This window comes from Diabrotica virgifera, chromosome 5 (genome assembly GCF_917563875.1).
Source record: "Diabrotica virgifera virgifera chromosome 5, PGI_DIABVI_V3a".
Taxonomy (NCBI): Eukaryota; Metazoa; Arthropoda; class Insecta; order Coleoptera; family Chrysomelidae; genus Diabrotica; species Diabrotica virgifera.
In genome coordinates, this window is record NC_065447.1 from 51,405,793 (window position 1) to 51,427,867 (window position 22,075).

Genomic DNA, 22,075 nt, shown 5'->3' on the forward strand with positions numbered 1-22,075 from the left:
AGCTTGAAATCCAGAAAAGTTAAAAAGGATACAAAAGAATAATTTCGCCTCTTAATTACTCGACCATAATGCTGCCTCCGCTTAGTATAACTCCATGAATATAACGCTCTCTCTTTCAGACCATTTTCTTTTTGTGTTTACTTCTCAATTTTGATTTTTCGACACCGATGCCATTTTACTTTTACAATTCGACACTACTTGGATCCAAGAAAGTTGGACAGCGTCGTACTTGACTTGGATAGAACCTGTAGATACAAGTGTACTTGGACGAATAGGTGACACTATCAAAGTAATTTTCAAGTGTTGCGCGCGCAGCGTCCAAGCAGACTTCAATCAAGTACACTCGGATCATGTCAACTCGGCTGGAGACTGAAGATAAGAAGACTTATAGAAATTGGCAATAGAGGAAGTGTAGAAATTACAGAACTGAATATAACTACCTATCAGAAAATAATAAAAGACAAAAAAGAACGAAATACATCGAAAATATAATCAAAAGGATTAGAAACTACCTCAAAATACTGAGGCCTATACTAGGAAAAACAGAAATAAATAATAAACAGAACATTAATCGTACATAAGTACTGAGATTCTGATTACATAAGTGTTGTATTAGTTGGTAAGTTGTTCTCCTTTTCAGTTATATCTCTGATTTGCTCTTTGTAATTTTAAGTTGGTACCTACTGTTATCTTTTATAGGTTATTCTGATATTTTGCTATTGGCGACACTGAATATAAAATGACAGTCACGATGTAATACAAATTTGTACTTTGAAGATAAAAATTAATAAAAACCATAATTAAATAAAGTAGTTTTTATATGAAATATAAGTAAATAAAAAAATAACACTACATGAAAGCAAAACATGGTGTCAGAAGTGATTTAAAGCCATTGGATTGAAAGGAAAAAAGCAGGGAAGTTGCAGGTTCGTTTCCCTCCAAAATTTGAGACTACAAAGTCGATAAAAATATTATACAAAATTGCAAAACAGTACCTACAATGGAGTATTCTGAGCCTCCTGAATCCTTCAACGTGAATGAACCACAAGGTTGGACAAAGTGGAAACAAAAATTTGAAATCTTTTTGTTGGCTTCTGGAAGAAGCGAGGCTGCAGAGAAAATAAAAGTGGCATTGTTGCTGAATATCCTTGGTGAAAGTTGTCTGGATATTTTCAACACATCTCCCCAAAACAAAAGAGACAATTTTGATGATGTTATATCTTGTTTTGATAACCACTTTCTGTCCAAACAAAACATTTGTATGGAAACCTTTAAGTTTAATAATATCCAGCAAAAAGAAGGTCAGGGCATTGGTTCATTTTTAACAGAACTTAAGAAGCAAGCTGCAAATTGTGGATTTATTTGTGAGAAAGACAATTGCAAGCAAAGTTATGGAGATCGAATGATTAAGGATAGGATGGTCTTGGGCGTGCTTGATAAACAAGTTCAGAGACATTTGCTGAGAGAGACAACCATGTCTCTGGACAAAATGCAAGAATATTGTAGGAGCATAGAGGTGACCTTAAAGCATGTCGAACTGTTAAATACAAAAGAAGAAACAGAAGAAATAAACGCAGTTAAATTTAAGTTTACAAGAAACTGTATACGGTGCGATACAAAGCATGAGGTGAGAAAGTGCCCTGCATATAACCAAACCTGTGAGATTTGCAATAGAAAAGGACACTTTTCTAACCTTTGTTTCTGGAAAAATAAGCAGAGAAATGATGAGCAACCAAGCTCGTCAAATCAACCAAGCTCGTCAAATGAACAGGGAAAAAGGCATCTGAGGTACAAAAAAATGTAAAAATTCAAAAAACAAACTGTGTCAAAACTGAGGTCGATGGTTTTGATAACAATGACGAAAAGATTGAAGAAGAGTCAATATTTATTTTTGAACAAAAAAAAAAAAGAATGTGTGTGTACTTTGTACGCACGTAAGAAGTTATACTTCTATTACATATTATGTGATTTTAACTAAATTGATATAATGTACTTTAAACGGTTTATTTATATTTTATTTAAATATTAAACTAATTTTAATACTTACTACTTTCCAAAAATTTTTATTAAGACAATACCAAAAATTTAAAAAAAAAAAGAATAAAACGCACACAAACACATTGAAAAATGCCACAAAGAAAAAATGATTTCTGAACGATAATAATTGTTGGCAAAAATTTTAAATACGCATTTTCTGAAAAAAAAATATATAACAAATATACTTACAATCATAAAATGCATAAAAAATAAAAAAATTAAAACTTGCATCGGGATTCGAACCCGCGAATTTGGGGACGCTTTGATTCGTAATCGAAGCCTAGACTCGCTCATCCAATTAGGTACACATTATTTGTCATGTGGAAAAATAGGGCAACTGAACGTTTTACTGTTTGACAGTTATTCTGAATTTAATAAAATGATGTAGTTTGATTTTTGTGGAAGAAAATATTAAAATATAACAAAACAATAAGAAAACAATATGCAAATATAACAAATTAAGCATGTAAATCAAAGCATTACATACCTACTAGATAAATAAATCTACGCCAAAAAATCATAATTTAAAAATAAAAATCGGACCTAATTTCGGATTTCTCTCTAAAATCCCCATTCTTGAGAAAATAAATTTATTCCAACCTAATCCAAATGTATAATTACAATATGATTATAATAAAAACTACTTACCAAATTAGAATGAGTTTTCCTTGTCCAAAATAGTCCAAAAGTCCAAAAATATATATGAAAACTATTTAAAAAGGCAGTATAACTATTAACTAACTCTTGTTTGTTGTTTCTTTTCCCACAAATTTCAAAACGCAACAACCATAAATAATCAAACCACAGCTGTGCCACAGCCGACATATTGAAGAATTTTTGACATGTCATTTGACATGTCATTTGAAATGCCATTCCGGTATAACCGGAAGTTGCAAAGAGATGAAAATATTTTCATTTAATAGATCATCCCTCAAAACCCATTTATTCCAATTTTCACGATTCTGTTGCCTTTAGTTCTCGAGATATTTCTAATAGGCCAGTTATCTGCCTCACCCTATATATCTTAGCGATAATTCATCATTTTCTATGTCGAGCGATAATGCTAGAAATGAGAACTTAAGTGATGAAAGTGAACCTGAATCACTTATTCCAAAGCGTTCAGGTCGGGTTACTAAAAAACCAAATTATTTCAAAGATTTTGACCTTTCTTAAAAAAAATGATAAAAAAACATACAGTTCTTTGTAATTTTAAGTTGGTATCTACTGTTATCTTTTATAGGTTATTTTGATATTTTGATGTTGGCGACACTGAATATAAAATGACAGTCACGATGTAATAAAAATTTGTACTTTGAAGATAAAAATTAATAAAAACCATAATTAAATAAAGTAGTTTTTATACGAAATATAAGTAAATAAAAAAATAACACTACATGAAAGCAAAACAATAAGAATATTAGCAAGGACTTTACAACACTACAATGCTACAAAACAACACCTCAAGAAATAAATAGGTTATTAAACGCTAAAATTATGAACGTAAACTCCAAGCTGCAGCCAGAAATTAGTAAAGTAGAAATAAAAAAAAAATACTTAAACTAATGAAAAATAACAAAAACAATTAGAAGTTTTAGATAGAAGAAAATCTAAAAACTTCTACTATTGGAACCAAGTCATGGTGACAACCCAAATTCGCGCCTTCTAAAATTTGCAAAACAAACGACCGATAAATGAAAGAATACTAGAGGGAATCTAATATTGCATTCCACAATTTCTCAATTCACAATTCTCGTCTATTTATCTAGATAAAATCGAATCTTGGTTCCTTGTACTCAGATATGAGTTAATCTAACAGAAAATGAATTAATGAAGTTAATATTTAAGAGATCTTCAGAGAGGCATATATGGTCTGCTCTGAATCAACAAGAAAACGAACTGTCTTTCTGATGTACAGCTTTTGGAAGTGAATATCTTTGCCTCTTATACACATAAACTCCGTGAAATCGTTCATATTCAAGATTTTTAATACGCGATTTTAAAAAGTACAGGACTAATTAAAAACATTTTGCTATCCTATTCTTTGCATAACCTTTACTTACATACAAAAACAAACCAAAAAGAAAACAGTTTTTGTGACATATCGGGTTTTGCCTTAGTAGCACAGAAAAACGAGTAATAATTATATTATGAAACGTTAATGAAATCAATGCTGTTACCTTGAGTAGATATAGCAACGCATTCCGCATTTCAAGGTGCTCAATGTAAACATTGAAAATTTTACCGTTTGTCGTATTGATGTATTATAAATTATAACGCGTATCCAAGATTGATTTTATAAAAATAATATGACGATATTTTGCATTTTATACGCGAACATACATCACATAAAGAAAGTACGGAACGAATTCAATTAAACCTGAATAAATGTAGTTTTTTTTTAATCAAACACTTCTTGTTCTCTTACTACTTCGCTTTATTTATAGACGAAGCAACGCAGCACTAAAACGCACAAAACCTAGGAATTTTGTGCAGTAAGATGAATCGTCATGCAACTTTTTGCATTCAATTCGAGAGAATGTCAGGCAATTTTGTGAACTAAATTGATCTCACGGCAAAAAATTTTGTGCATGAGAAAATGCATTTTCAAAGTGCATCTCGAAGAGATAGAAAATGAAAAATTTAGATCTCAGGAAATATTGACGGAAATGAGTTCAATTTTTATATTTGGGGGTTTTGGAGGTCAGTGAACACAAATTTCATAAGGGCGATGGTCTCCGAGGTACCTGGTGCCCAGGGTGGAGCTCGTCGCCTGGGACGATCGAATAATTCGCGGGACGATCGAATAATTAGCGAAATGAAGATTGGATCGAAAAACTGAAAAATACGCGTTTAATATTTTTCAAAAATCTATCGAATGACACTGAAGACGACCCCCCAATCCATCCCCTGGAGGTGGGGTGGGGGTAACTTTAAAATCTTAAATGGAAACGCCCATTTGTTATTACAGATTTGGATTCCCTACTTAAAAATAAGCAACTTTTATTCGAGAATTTTTTTCGAATTGTCGAAAATACACTTCCAAATAAAAGACCAAAAAATACGCATTTAATATTTGTCAAGAACCTATCGAATAACATCAAACACGACTCTCCACTTCACCCCCTGGAGGTGGGGTGGGGGTTAACTTTAAAATCTTAAATGAGAATCCCCATGGTTTATTGCAGATTTGGATTCCTCATGAAAAAATATTTATTCGAAACATTTTTTTAGAATTGTTAATAGATGGCGCTAAAAATAGTGTTTTTCCGATTATAATGCCATCTATCCATAATTCGAAAAAATGTCTCGAACAAAAGTTACTTATTTTTATGTAAAGAATCCAAATCTGTAATAAAAAATGGGGGCTCCTATTTAAGATTTTAAAGTTACACCACACATTACCTCCAGGGGGTGAAGTGGAGGGTCGTGTTTTATGTTATTCGATAGGTTCTTAAAAAATATAAAAGACGTATTTTTTGTTTTTTTTTATTTGGCAGTGTATTTCTCGAGATATTAGATCGTTTCTATAATTTACCTATGGTATCACGAAAAAATCGTTTTTTCTGATTATAGCGCCATCTATCCACAATTCTAAAAAATATCTCGAATAGGAGTTGCTTACTTTTAAGTAAGCAATCCAGATCTGCAATAACAAATGGGGTTTCTATTTAAGATTTTAAAGTTACCCCCATCCCACCTCCAGGGGGTGGAGTGGGGTAGTTGTGTTTAGTGTCATTCGATAGATTTTTGAAAAATGTTGAACACATATTTTTCAATTTTTTGATCCATTCTTCATTTCGCGAATTATTCGATCGTCCCGCGAATTATTCGGTCGTCCCAGGCGACGAGTTCCACCCTGGGTACCAGATACCTCGGAGACCATCGTTGTCATGAAATTCGTATTCAGTGACCTCCAAAACCCTCAAGTATAAGAATTGAACTTATTTTCTTCAATATTTCCTGAGTCCTAAATTTTTTATTTTCCATCTCTTAGAGATGCACTTTAAAGATGCTTTTTCTCATACACAAAAATTTTTGCCGGAGATCAATTTAGTTCACAAAATTGCCTGACACTCTCACGAATCGAATGCAAAAAGTTGCGTGACGATTCATCTTACTGCACAAAATTCCTAGGTTTAATGCTTCGTTGCCTCGTCAGTAGATACTCTAATATTCTAATCTATTAGCCTTGTGACATCCAATACTGGACATAGGCCTCCCCTTCGCTCCTCCATCTTTCTCTATCCTGAGCCATGTGCATCCATTTTGAGCCTGCTTGGTGTTTTAGGTCATCTGCCCATCTCATCTGTGGTCTTCCTCTCTTTCGTTTATATGTCCATGGTCTCCACTCTGTAATAATTACATCATTATTACTCTAATATTACCAAAATACAATATTCTAATTTTATCAACCATATGTTTGTAGCCCCCTTACATTTTTCTACATGACTTATGTATCTTTATATAAAATCTGGCATGTCATTATTCGTTACTTAACGGCCACCGAACACAAAAAGGATTAAGAGAATTACACAAATAAAAATCATCATCATCAACAGGTATTCCATCCATTGTCGAATGTAAGCCTCGTTTAGGTGTGTCCCTTCTTTCTGTTTGTTATTTTTTGCATCAAACCAAATCCACTACATTACAATTAACAAAATATGAGGTATTCTTTTTCTCATGATCATCTTTCAGTGCGTCACGGTTTTTCGATTTCTTTCTAACGTATTAAATTGTATATGACAGAAAAAAAGGCACGTCGGTGATTACTTTGGTAATTATTTCTAGTTCGGTGATTATTCTAGTTGTCGTTAGATGGCGCCATAATAAAAAAATAATTTTTTTTTAATTAGATAATAATATTACAAATATAATCTGTATAATTTATAAGACTATACAAATCAAAGAAAATACCATTTTATAAATGCAAGAAACACATTTGATTTGTTTTTATTCCAAATTGAAAATAAAATGTGACAACTGTCAGATTTAACTAAAATGTCATGTTAGAATAAATGTCATAAATGTTTATTATCACGGACTTACCCTTTTTCCTATCATTTGTTACGCACTGAAAAATGATCATGAAAAGGACAATAATGGTAATGGTATTCTAAATATAAAAACGTATCCAAGCTGTGACATAAATTCAGACCACAATCCTGTAGTCGCAACTATCCGAATAAAACTTAAAAGAGTAGACAAGGCTAAACCCAATCAGCGAATAGCATGGAGTAGTGCTGACCTAGGACAAAAATGAAAACATTGAAGACATGTGGGGAACAATTAAAAACTCTGTCCTGGAGGCAGCAAACCACAATATGCAGAAAGCAAACCGTAAACAAAGAAAACCATGGATAACAAACAAAATATTACATATTATGGATACAAGACGAATGGTAAAAAACAAAAACCTAACAAGATACAAAGAACTCAACAGGGTAATTGAGAGAAAGATAAATGTAGCTAAGGAAGAGTGAATGAAAGAAAAATGTAAAGAGGTAGAAGATTTGCAAATGAAGCATAATGATAGACAACTACACAAAAAGGGTGAAAAAGTAGCTGGAATATAGAAACCCAAACATTTATCTATTGTGACAAACCAGAAAAACCAAATAGGATTAGACCCTGATAAACAGAAAGAAATTGGGAACAATAACTTAAGTGATCAGAGAAGAGAAGGGTCCCCACAAATAGATAGCGATGGAAAATTAAATATTCTAACCGAAGAAGTTATAAAGGCAATAAAAGACGCAAAGAACAACAAGGCACTCAGCGAACATCTAACAACAGCCGAGCATTTTAAACACTTAAGTGATAATGTTGTCAGAAAATTAACCTACCTCCTTAACATTATATATGAACATTGCACTCTACCATATGACTATCTAACATCCACATCTCTTGAGAAATAAAAATTTTGAGAAAATTAGTACGCAAAATCAGGATAGACGTAATAAGAAATTACTAAATAATAAACTAACCAAAGCAATTATCCATAATAAATAAAATAGCCAATAAAAAAATGTAAACAGAGAATAGACACCAACACAACAAAAATCCGACACCCCAATGATTTAAACGCGTTAAGAGAAAAAGAAGAAGAAAAATAGTCGATAAAAACTGTTGAATCTTCTGCCATAAAAATTGTGCTAATCATGCATTTTGAAATCGACTCCAGTATAGGGATGGCAAAATCAAATTATACATCGATATACGATATACATCAGAAAAAATATATCGATATATTGATATATTCTTGTGTAATTAAATAACATTAAAAAATAATTGTTGTGAAGCTATTTTCTTGTGACATTTTATGCAACTTACAATTTTTGTTGGGAATAAGCCACAATTTAAGCTTGAAACTGAATTTATTGACGTTTGGATTTCCACTTCTGAAATAGTTATCAAAATCCAGAACCTTAATAAATTAAACAAATTTTGTTTTTGTTCCAAGGGGATAGGCGCAAAATCTTGGTCCAATGCTATTTAAATGCATTCATTTTTTTTTTCCGAGCCCTGAGAAAACTAACAAATATTTTTGAAAAATTTAAACGCAGAATGAAAGATTACAATATTACCGAGGGCCGAAAGTCCCTGAAAATTTCTATAGTGTTTATTTAAATAAGTTAGGTATAGGAGTGAAAAAATAGAGAAAATTTAGTATGATTTTTAATTAAAAATATTTCATTCAAATAAACTTGTTCTTTATTCTAAGGGACTTTCGGCCCTCTAATGATGTAATCTTTGATTCTGCGATTAAATTTTTCAAAAAATATTTATCAGTTTTCTCAGGATTCTAAAAAAATCAATACATTTAAAAAAATCTTCGTATCTGATTCATTCATATTATTGACAATTCAGACATACAGTATGGTGCAAATGAAAGGAATAAATTCGTTATTTCGTAAACCGGAAATTTTACGGAAAAATCCCGAAACAGGTCGATTTTTATTTTTAAATTATGATATTTTGGCATACATATTACACGAGTGACGTCATCCATCTGGGCGTGATGACGTAATCAATGATTTTTTTACTAGTTCTACTAGTTCTACTACTAGTACTAGTTCATTTGGAAGGTTATTCAATTCTCTATTTGGTAATATAAAGATTTACATAATTATTTATACAGGGTGTCCAAAAATTTTTTTTTAAATTAAATTAATTGACAAAAAGAGAAGAATGTATGATATCAGAAAACAGAAAAAAATGTTTGTTTTAAAAATAAACATTACTTTTCGCTTAACTTCAATGTTTAAACATTCAAAAAGCAGGTGCCTAGCGGGAGATGGCTTGGTCATTGAATTTAAGCGAAAAGCAATGTTTATTTTTCAAATAAACTTTTTTTTCTGTTTTCTGATAACAGTAAAAAGTATTTTAAATTAAATAAATTACATACATTCTTCTTTTTTTGTCAATTAATTTAATGTAAAAAATTGTTTTTGAACACCCTGTATAAATAATTATGTTAATGTTTACACCACTGAATAGAGAATTAAATAACCTTTCAAATGAGCTAGCACACGACCCCTATTCTCATTTAAAAAAATCATCGATTACGTCATCACGCCCAGATAGATGACGTCACTCGTGTAATATATATGCTAAAATATCATAACTTAAAAATAAAAATCGACCTGTTTCGGGATTTTTCCTTAATGTCGCCGATTTACGAAATAACAATTTTATTCCTTTCATTTGCACCATACTGTATATTAAACATTTTCAAGTTGATTTATTTAATAGATCTACTATTATTTTATTAACTACAACAGAATATTCACACTGTTCACAAATATTACCTACCTAATAAAGATAAAAAACTCAATTGGACCAATGCCCGATGGTCGATGTAATAAAAACATCCAACACCAGTAATCTTGGGTTTCAGTAAATACAATACAATTGAAGACCTTGGGACTAGAAGGGGGCAAGCCACAATTTCGTCAAAAATGAGTTAAAGTAGTAATCGCACACTCTAAGACCATATTAATGTCCCAAACAGAAAATTTCAGCTTTTTTCTCATAGATGGCGCCGCTGTAGTAAGTCCCGTTGTGTCACCATTACATACTTTATATTGCAACAGAAGGAGACAAGCCACAGTAGTAATAAACATGGCGGCGGAACATTCCGGTGCATGTAAACGAAAAATAGACTTGGATGAGTTTGATTCTGAAACAAAGTGATCAAAATCGCTTTTTAAATAAAAGCGAAGATGACAAAGACTACAGTTCCTTTTTTAGAATATAATTTTTTAGTACAAAAGGGGATAAGCCTCATAATTTTTCAAAAAATGTTCACTAACTCAAAAACCGTTAAATAAACGTTTGTGTTATTTTAATTGTGTATTTAATAACATATTTTCAAACGATTGTGGACTTTACTTCCGAGAAAAATGTAAAAATTGGATTTCAGGATCTGAAAATAAGTTTAAAATGGTGTTTTCTCCAAAATAATATTTTGTGGCATGTCCCCTACTGGTCCCAAGTTCTTCAATTATTATATTTATAAAATTTCACAGATAGTGAAGAATGAAGGTTACTACTTGAGAAATTTAAAATTGCTTTTCCTATTGTACTAAATTTTTAAAAGTAGATATATTGCACTACCTGGGTACCATTTTAAGTGCAATAAACTTAGTTTATTGCACTTAAAAGTGTAAAACATTTATAAAGATATCATTTATATTTTAAGATTTAATATCGTATGATACCAGTATGGTAATATCATACCAATGGTAATCTGATACCAATATGGTATCATACCAATATGGTAAATTAATCCTGGGTGGGCGATATATTGAATCTCAAATATCGATATATTTATGTTTCGATAGGTATATCAAAACTTGAATATTGATATAAAAATATCGATAAAATTTTAAAATATATCGATATATTTGATATATCGATACATCGTTGCCATCCCTAACTCCAGTAGTGAATCTCAAATATCGATATATTTATGTTTCGATAGGTATATCAAAACTTGAATATTGATATAAAAATATGGATAAAATTTTAAAATATATCGATATATTTAATATATCGATACATCGTTGCCATCCCTAACTCCAGTAGTTTTTTGTCTTATTTTATTGTTGTTGAAGGGGCCTTCATTTTATACTGTGACAAAAATAGACCAAAATTACAACTTGTATACTCTTTTTAGACGTTTAGACAACTCATAAAATATATCGGCCTAGAAAAGTTAACACGTTTAGAAAGAATACATCAGTTTAATCGGTGACATTTATGTTTCTAATTTTAACTTTTTTTCTCCAGTAAAATATTATTTTTACCACCCAATAGCTTAAACTGCGTGTTAAAAGTAGCTTATCCTATTTACTTACGCAAAAAATAGAACTAGAGAACTAATTTTAGACTCAACTAGGCTATTTTTATTTGTATTTTAGTCACCATTTATACAAGATATAGGATTATCATAGTAAAGACTTATTTTTGGATCGATCAGATAATCGATATTAAAAACGCAACTCAATAGAAGAAAATGTTTAAATTTTAAGTGTTGAATTTTCTTAGTATCCGCTAATTATCTCTAGTAATAAGTTAATATTCTATTAATCATTTTACAACTCTGTTACTAGAAAATAGTAACAGATATTCTAAATGGGAAATAAGCCACAATTAACTAAAAAAATGATTTTATTGTCGTTGTCAAAATACAAAATATTAATGAATTATAATTATTATAAAGATATATTATAATTATTATAATATTATAAGAATTGTGCATTTAATGATAGAAGCATATAATTTGGACCACATATACTACATAGGTATATAAAGGTTCAAATTTAGATATGAGGCCATCTCAGATTTTGCCTTTTACAAAAATGGCGGGCATTCAAAATGGCGACGATACATACCAAATTTGGTATATGGGTTCTTTTTCTGATGCATAAGATCGAGTTCCTGAACCGGAAGAATCGGTTTACCAAAAGTTGTGTTTTTCCTGATTTTTTATGTAAAAATATGTTGTTTTTTTTCAATTCTTTCGCCCTTTATATATTAATTTTTCAAAAAGGTGATACCCGCATTGAAAAGAACGAAAAAATATTTTTTAAAAAATATTTTGAACTTTGTAGTTATGTTAATTACCATGTAATAAATGCATAACTTATCTTCATATGTACCTATGTGCGGCAGATTCGTACAAATATTAAAATAATTATTGTACATTTAATGGTAGAAGCATATAATTTAGACCACATATACTACACATACAAAGGTTCAAATGTAGATATGAGGCCATCTCAGATTTTGCCTTTTATAAAAAAGGCGGCATTTATACATATGTGACTAATAGCACGATAACTTTTGAACGCAGATTCCGATTTCAACCAAACTTGGTATATAGGTTCTTTTTTTTACGTATAAGATCGAGCTCTTTAACAGGAAGAATCAGTTTACCAGAAGTTGTGTTTTCCTGATTTTTTTGTAAAAATATGTTGTTTATTTTTTCAATTCCTTCACCATGTATATATTAATTTTTCAAAAACGTAATACCGGCGTTGAAAAGAGTGTAAAATTATTTTTTAGGATATGTTTCGAACTCTTCAGTTATATTAATTATCATTTAATAAATGCATAACGTATCTTCACATGTAGGTAACTCTGTGCGGCAGATTCGTGCAAATAATAATATAAGAATTATTCTGCATTTAATGGTAGAAGCATATAATTTGGACCACACATATCATCATCATCATCATCATCATCATCATCATTGGCTCGACAGCCCTTTCTGGGTCTTGGCCTGTTCCAGGATTCTTCTCCACTCTGATCTGTTTCGTGCTTTTTTCTCCAGTTTTTTATTTTTAAGGTTTTTATATCATTTTCTATTTGTTCTAAATATCTCAGCTTCGGTCTTCCTCTTGTTCTTTTTCCTACTGGCATCTGTTTGAATATTTTGTTTGGTATTTCGCCTTCTTCCATTCTTTCTACATGTCCCATCCAACGCAGCCGTCCTATTTTAATGAATGTTATGATATCTGGATCCTGGTATATTTCGTATAGTTCAAAGTTGTACCTTCTTCGCCAAATTCCATTTTCTTTTGTGCCCTTATATATGTGTCGCCAGATTTTTCTTTCAAAGGTGGCTAGCAATGTTTCCTCTCTTTTAGTGAGTGTCCAGGTTTCTGAGCCGTATGTGAGTACCGGTCTTATTAGGGTTTTGTATATGTGGCATTTTGTTTTCCTTGCGACGTTGTCTGATCTTAGTTGCCGAATTAAGCCATGATAACTTTTATTGGCAATAAATATTCGCCTCTTCACTTCCTCTGCTACGTTATTATCAGATGTGACTAGGGATCCCAAGTATGTAAAGTTTTTTACCCCCTCAATGTTGTATTCTCCTATTGTTATATTTTGTGGCTGCCTTATTTCTGTGTTTTTACTTACCTGCATATATTTTGTTTTGTTCTGTTTGATTTTCAGGCCACTATTTTGTGCAGCTCGTTCTATTTGATTGAATGCCTCTATCATTTCTCTTCTTGATCTTGCGATTATGTCAACATCATCTGCAAATGCTAGTATTTGCACGCTTTTATTAATTATTGTTCCTCGAGTATTGACTGTTGTGTCCCTCATTATTTTCTCGAGTACAATGTTGAACAAGATGCATGATAGTGCGTTTCCCTGGCGTAGTCCCTTTTTCACATCTATTGTTTCCGTTAGTTCGTTTTGTATCCGGATTTTACTTTCTACTTTTAGAGATTCTTTTATCAGTTCTATTAGTTGTGTTGGTATATTAAATTCTTTCATTGCTTTTATTAAGAATTCTCGGTTTATATTGTCATATGCGCTTTCGAAGTCTATGAAGAGATGATGTGTGTCGATGTTATGTTCACTTGTTTTTTCAAGGATCTGTCGCAGAACAAATATCTGGTCTATTGTTGACTTCTGTCTACAGAAGCCACTTTGGTACCTGCCAACTATTTTTTCAGCGTGTGGTCTAAGTCTTTCATAAATGACGTTGGACATTATTTTGTATGCTGCATTCAGCAGCGTGATTCCACGGTAGTTTCCACATTCTAACTGATTCCCTTTTTTATGTAATGGTACAATAATACCACTATTCCACTCCGCTGGTAGCTGTTTATTTGACCATATCTTTGTTATCAATACATGTATTGTTTTCTGTAGTGCGTCTCCTCCTTCCTTCAGTAATTCCGATGCTACTTGATCCGATCCCGGTGATTTATTGTTCTTTAATTTGTCTACTGCTGTTCCACACATATGATGAACCACACATATAATACTACACATACAAGGATTTAAATTTAGATATGAGGCCATCTCAAATTTTTTCTTTTACAAAAATGGTGGACATTCAAAATGAATCTGCCGCCCATAGGTGCATGTGAACATACGTTATGTATTTATTAAATGGTAATTAACATATCTAAAAAGTTTAAAATATTTCCTAAAAAATATTTTTATACTCTTTTCAATGGCGGTAATACTTTTTTGAAAAATTTATATATACAGGGTAAAAGTATTGAAAAAGGAACAACATATTTTTACATAAAAAAAAAACAGTAAAAACACAACTTCTGGTCAACCAATTCTTCCGGTTTAATACCTCGATCTTACTCATCACAAAAACAATCTATATACCAAATTTGGTTGAAATCTGACGTTTCGTTCAGAAGTTATCGTACTATTATTCACATATGTATAGTCGCCATTTTGAATGCCCGCCATTTTTGTAAAAGGAACAAAAACTGAGATGGCCTCATATCTAAATTTGAACCTTTATAAATGTGTAGTATATTTGGTCCAAATTATATGCTTCTACTATTAAATGCACAATAATTCTTATAATATTTGCACGAATCTGCCGCACATAGGTTCAAGTGAAGATACGTTATGCATTTATTAAATGGTAATTAACATAACTAAAAAGTTCAAAATAGTACCTGAAAAATATTTTTACGTTCTTTTCTATGGCGGTATTAACTTTTTGAAAAATGAATAAATACATACAGGGTGAAAGAATTGAAAAAAAAAACAACATATTTTTACATAAAAACCAGGAAAAACACAACTTCTGGTAAACCGATTCTTCCGGTTTAAGACCTCGATCTTATACATCAAAAAGAGAACCTATATACCAAATTTGGTTGAAATCTGACGTCTCGTTCAAAAGTTATCGTGCTATTAGTCACATATGTATAGTCGCCATTTTGAATGCTCGCCATTTATGTAAAAGGCAAACTCTGAGATGGTCTCATATCTAAATTTGAACCTTTATATGTGTGGTATATGTGGTCCAAATTATATGCTTCTATCATTAAATGCACAATTGTTTTACATATTGGCTGCACTAAGACATATATTATTACAATAGAATATTTGATTACAAAATGGTCACAAGGAAATAGTTTCAGAACAACATTAATAGTAACAGAGTTAAAAAGAGAATCATAAAAACATCGAAACGAAAATACAAACAAAAGCAAACATTGTAATAACTTCTTGGTTCTGTACTGTGTGGTGTTCTGTTAAACTCAGGTGCACACAGAAAAAAAAATAAAAATAAGTTGTACCTATATGTTACGGTCAATAATGTAAATTGGCCATTGACGCTAAAGACCGGGCACTGTCGTGAATGTCCATTTCCCCTGGTTATTAACGACAATGCCCGGCCATTAACGACAATAACATTAGCTATTGGCCAATGTTGTGAAAAAATAACCTAAAATTAGAGTTTTCATCAATAACCGGTCAATGACGACAGTGGCCAAAAGCAATGTTGATAAATAAATCAAATTAGGTATGATGACCTATTATTTTTTTTTATATAAGACAGCTTTTGAAGGCTAATCATTTTTATTTTGACAAGATAGTGAACCATGGCATTTTGTAACACTTTTTACATAAATTTACTACGAGCAATTTTAGCACGAGCACAGAAATGCAGCAAATAATTAACACAACCTATCTTTTAGTCTAAATTTCAACATTGACCGATTAACAACGGGCATTGTTGACATTGACCGGACAATGATGAAAATGTTATCAAGAATTTAAAATTATCATCAATGTCCAGTTTCTATGGACAATAACGTTAATATCCGGCCATTGTCGATAATGACTATTAATTCAACAGGCCATTGTCGATATTGACCGGTTATTAACGTTATTGGCCGAAATTAACGTTATTGCCCGTAACATATACATTTGTTATTTTTTTATTAGAAAACTAAAAAACGACCTAATAAGTTATAAATTATGATACTTTGGAATACGAAGAACGGCTGGAATGATTGACAGTGTAAAATGTCTATTAAATTCCTCTAAATTAAAAAGCAGATCACTGGATACCGTTATAGGTGTAGACCAGCGGTGCTCAAAGGGTCGATCGCGATCGACCAGTCGATCGCCAAAGGTTTTGAAGTCGATCGCGATTTGCCTCTGAAAGAAAAAACCCGCGGAAAGATAATATATACAACGTTTTTTTAAATTTTGTAAAACAATACGAGCTACCGATTTACAAAAGTAGTGTGTACTATAGATGGTGCACCATCCATGACTGATGGCGTAAACAATGGATGTGTTGCATTATGTGGAGCTAACGATGACTTTCCATCGTTTTTTCATTTCATTGCCTCATCCACCAGCAAGTTTTGTGTTCCAAAATTTTAAATATGAACGGTATCATGAAGATGACAACAAAAATTGTGAATTCAATCAGAGCGCGGAGCATGCAACGACGTCTCTTTTAAGCACAATTGGAAGCTAGCGACTCTGCGGAACGCAATGATTTACTTCTGCATACCAGTCTGCATTCCACGATGTGAGGTGGTTGAGCCGTGAAAAATTTTAAGATAGGTTGCAAGAGTTACTTCCCGAAATAATTTCTTTTCTAGAGGGGACGACACTCTTATACTTCGTATCAGATTTAGCAAATCATTTGAACCTCCTTAATTTGGAACTACAGGTTAAACATAAAACAATTATCGACATGATGGGCGCAGCAAATTTTTTTGTCAACAAATTGAAATTATTAATTAATCGAATTAATTTTGATTTAAACAGAACAGGAAGGATTTAAACAACTTTCCATCGTTGAAAAAAAGGGTAAACACTTATTTGAATTATGTTTATTACTAGACGAAACTGCAAGCAGTTCATAGCGAGTTTGAAAGATGCGTCGTTAATTTTAAAAAACTGACAGATATTGTAACATTTGTGTCTAGTCCATTTTCTTGTGAAGCCGTGGAAAAAAATACCATTGAAATATCCATTACTTTAAATATGGAGATCATTTCCATCCAAAATGAGGTACTGAAAATAATTTTGGATATACACCTTAAGTCCAGAGCGACCGATACGCAATTTTGGTCGTTAATATCGTTTGACAAAAATATCCGACTTTGAGGCAAGTGGCTCTGCAGCTCAAAGCGTTCTTTGGATCAACGTACTTGTCTCAGTCTGCATTTTCCCAAATGAAAATAGTGATATCAAAGTTTCGTAATCGACTAACTGACGAATATCTTTCATCTTGCTTCCTTTTAGCCTTCCCTCGGTAACTACGCACCATCATAATGAAAAACCATGATGATATGCAGTGCCATGCATCAAGATCTAAATAAAATAAAGATGAAAAACATGACTTTAATTACAGATCCCTACAGTTACAACTTTTTATCAAATCGAAATGTGCGATAAAGTTTATTTTTAAAATTGTTTTTTTTTACTAGTAGTCGATCGCTGGATGCTTGGAGTTTATGTGGTAGATGCCACGCAGTATTAGTCTGAGCACCACTGGTGTAGACCATGGGTATCGGAAAAATATATAGATTGTCATCAGTGGCATAACAGCTCGTTGTAATCCAAAGCCTTCGTCAGAAGAATCCTCCATTCACCCATGTCCCTTGAACTCTTCTATATGCTCTAACTCTAATACGTAAAAATAAGCAACTTTTATTCGAGATATTTTTTCGAATTAAGTGTAGATGGCGCTATAATCGGAAAAAACGGTTGTTGGAAATGGAAAATTAAATTAAAAAATGGAAAGTCCCCCACGTTATGGAAAATTTAACTTAACTTTTTTTGGTTTTATGACCTACTCTTCACAACCCAAGAGATCCCCATAACGCTCGAGAAACTGCAAATTTAGCATACTTTCCTCCCCTACTATTAGAAAACTAGAAAACTAGAAAAAATCTAATAATTGTTTATTTTTAATAAATTAATATTAATAACTATTATAAAAGTGAACCAACAACCTGATATTGTTGATATTGCGTGGCAAGTTGGGTTTTACAGTGTTCATAATGCCATAATGCAGTTCAAATTTCAAACTGATTCATCAATTAGTTTAAAATTATTCAATTTGTTTATCCAAAATAACAGTTTTTGTAATAACATAAGCCACATGATTTATGTTATGTAAATAACATAACATTATTCTATGGGTAGCATAAGAAAGAGAGAGAAAGTTATTCTATCAAAAGAATTTTAAAAGAGCTAAAAAATCATGTCCAACATTGCAATACTGAATTGCTAAAATATTACAATTTTTTGCTTATGAACATTTAAAATAACTTTTTCGCTCGAATCTCACCAGGGTCAGAAATTTTCCGTTTATTATAAATTAATAAATGAAGGTAGATTCTGTCCTTGTGGGATCGGTACTCACCGGAGGGACCGCAGACGTTCGGATACAATGAGCGTCTCTTTGCAAAGACAATGACGTCGACTTTGCAAAGTAACAAGACACTTACTCAACACACACACTACACATGACACTGGGTACCTGACTGCAAAAATTCACCGCACCTACAATGCCAATAGCCATTAGTGGTCGAGGCATTAGCTAAATAAAAAAAACTTTTTTGCTAATGCCCAGGAAAAATTATTTCGTCATTTCGAAAAGCTGTAATTTAAAATTTAAAACAAAAATTTGTCACAATTTGTAACAGTTAACAAACCTCATTGGCGGCATGTGGAAGATCAATAACAAGAACGGAAGATATTTTATATTTCTAGTTTGAAGTTCATAATTTTTTCCGATATAGCGGATTTAAAAAATGGGACTAACTTCGTCCAGAATAATCGTAGGACATTTTTTTAGCAGACTCAACTTTTTCACGCAATTTTACAATAGTTACGTATTAACATTTCTTGAAAATCAGGAATTCTTTGGTGTTTTACAGTTTTTAAGTAACAAATTAGAAAACTAATACTCAAGTCGTCATTTTAAAAGTTTAACCATACATATTTTATCAAACAATCACCTCAAAAATCGTTGAACATGAACGATTTACTTTTTGCTGGTACAGGAAGGTTCTTAAAATGTCGCAGTTTCGATCTTAAATTGTTACTAAATAAGGAACTTGCACATTTTTTTTTATTACATAATAATATTCAGTTTTGTTTAAAAATGAGATTTCCAAAATTTCACGCTTCAAAAACTCGTAATAACTTAGAAATACAAATTTAAAGTCTTCTGCGGTTTAAAATAGTTCAAACGACCCGTGACATAGTTTTATTATATAGTTATGATTATGGTTATATTTAGGTATATTCTTCTTCTCCTTCTTTAGTTTATTGGCCTCCACTATAATGGAAAAATATTTATATGACATTTATTGTATGTCATTGTACAGTTTGTTGAGATTGGAATTTGATACAGTTTTTGAAGGAAAGGAAAGAAGGTTTACTATGGAAAATAAAACCATTTTGTAAAAGTACAAGTTTTGTATGAATAGTTCAAACGATCAAAAATACTTGTGACGTCACGTAACTGTATTTTCTACTGACGTTTATAATGTCTAATTTAAAATTATATACAATTTTTGTTTACTTTGTTGGTGCAGAATGTAAACGTATAACCGGATGACGTCACGACGCGTTTTGGGCTGATCCAAATTGAGTTGTTTACATTCCAATGACTTAATGGCAACTAATACATAAGGTATTTATAAACATATTTGTGTAGACTGGAAGTTTAATAACATGCTCCTAATGACCTCTACTATAAATGAGACTATGTTTCATTTCTTTGGTACGTTTTTCTCTTTTGACGCAACTATATCGACCAAGCTAGCTGCATAATGTTAAGAGATCAGTTAATATCCTTCAAAACTAATTAAAAAAAATTATTCTAGAATAATATGTACTTACTGATGTTACAGAAAACGAATGAAGATTGTAATTGCTCCTGTTTTTATTTTTGTTCTAATATTTTTTTTATAATTCCCAACTTAATACTTTCTCAAAAATACTTTCTGGTATTTTTTAAGAAGCAGAGATTTCGGGAAAAGCTATATTTTGCATTATTTAAAAATTTATTAATAATTTATATAATATAATTTATTCTTGACGTTTATTATGATTGCTGCGTCACAATATTCAACCACACTTTGGTTTAATAAAATTTATTAATTCAAATAAAATAAGAATATCTTATAGACGCGTTAAAAAACTTTATCGTTTAAACTTCCTCGTTTAGTCAGCTGAAATGCGTATATACAATGTTAACGAATATTTTGTCCTTGTACAGAACATTTATTCTACTCGTGATCCGCGAATTCAAGATTATATTATGTAGTTATAGATAGTTTATAGTACAGTTTAATAATGCAACAAGTAAAGGCTTGCAGCTGCAACATTCTACCGACAGCTGATATAAAAAAATTTTAATTTCAGTTAGCACGTTTTTCAATTGTGGCTTCAATGACTCCCAAAGATTAAAGTTCAGTTTAAAATAATAATACATATTAATCTTATTCTAAGGAAACACATTAAATGAAATAAAATCGTTACCTATATGGACAAATTTTGATTCAGTTTGTTGATAAAATATACTTACGCGTTACTAACATTTGTCTTTAAAAATAGTAAGTAAACTGTGTCTGAAAAGATCAGTGTCCAATTTAGACCAGGGTAATAAGCTAGAAATAGACCATGTTCGGGACACTCAAAGATCCAGGTAGCTGACCACTTTTTTAGTTATTGTAGACCTATAGAAAGAAAACCTACCTGTTTCCTGCCTAGGTTCGCGTCCGTTTTTTAATTATTAACAATTTACTGCAAAAATCGCGATTTTTTTTCGATTTTTTGCACCCCATTCAAAAGCTAAACAGTTGACATAAAATTACAAAATTTAATTTTTTAGAACATTAAAAAACCTTCAAAATGCCGATCTTTGAAAGTTAAAAAGTTAATTTGTTGCTACGCAAACTGCAAAATAAGTGAAAATCGTTATTTGTTAATAACTTTTACTAAAACTACCTTAGAGCTTCAGTGTTTCACCCAAAGTTGGCTATTGGGGTACTTAACAAACTCTCAAAATTTGAGACCGATTCATTAATTAGTTTAAGAGTTATTCTAATTGTTTATCCCAGAGACCTTTATTTTGCAATAACATAAGACAGAAAAAAAAAGAAGAAAGGCAATTCTGAGTATGCCAAATGAAAGTACAAAACTGATACCATTGATTATAGACACGTGTCTATAATCAATGCTGATACTATCAAAATGTACTAAAAAACGATAAAAAGATTATCTAATATAGTCAAAAATCCTAATGCCAAATTTGTGAAATTTTGTAGTTTAAAAACATTTAAAATAACTTTAAAAATATTGTCTGTAGAAAAAGTCATTTTACATTAGAAAAGCTGGTACTTTACACGAATTTTTAAAAATGTAGTTTAACTGGTGACTAGTCGTGGTAAGTGAAGGGGGAGCTGGGAGTTGACAAATGCACGAGTTCAAAAACTAAAAAAGCAACTTAAAACTACTATCATTTTCTATATCTCGGGATCTACTGAATATATTTTGATCGTTCTTTTTTTACTTTGTATGTAATTTTTCTGTACATTACAAATATGCAATTTATCTAGACATTTATTAATTAACAAACAGTCTAATTTGTTTAAACAATTTTTGAAAAAATAATTTTTTCCCAAAAATCCATGATTTTAATCATACTACTATCCCTATTAATCATAAAAAAAGTTAAGGTATACTTGAATAAATAAATTATCTTCAA

The 22,075-nt window shown here is 31.3% G+C and overlaps 1 protein-coding gene across 1 annotated transcript; it reads left to right on the forward strand.

The window, feature by feature from the left end:
- Positions 1 to 1,000: 1,000 nt before the first annotated feature.
- Positions 1,001 to 1,804, forward strand: LOC126885360 (uncharacterized). Its single transcript, XM_050651918.1, has one exon. It carries the CDS (start codon positions 1,001 to 1,003, stop codon positions 1,802 to 1,804), a length of 804 nt encoding a protein of 267 aa, XP_050507875.1.
- Positions 1,805 to 22,075: the final 20,271 nt, after the last annotated feature.

Bases quoted from the DNA above. Each gene is read 5' to 3' on its own strand.
- LOC126885360 (XM_050651918.1), top strand. From the start codon at position 1,001: ATGGAGTATTCTGAGCCTCCTGAATCCTTCAACGTGAATGAACCACAA.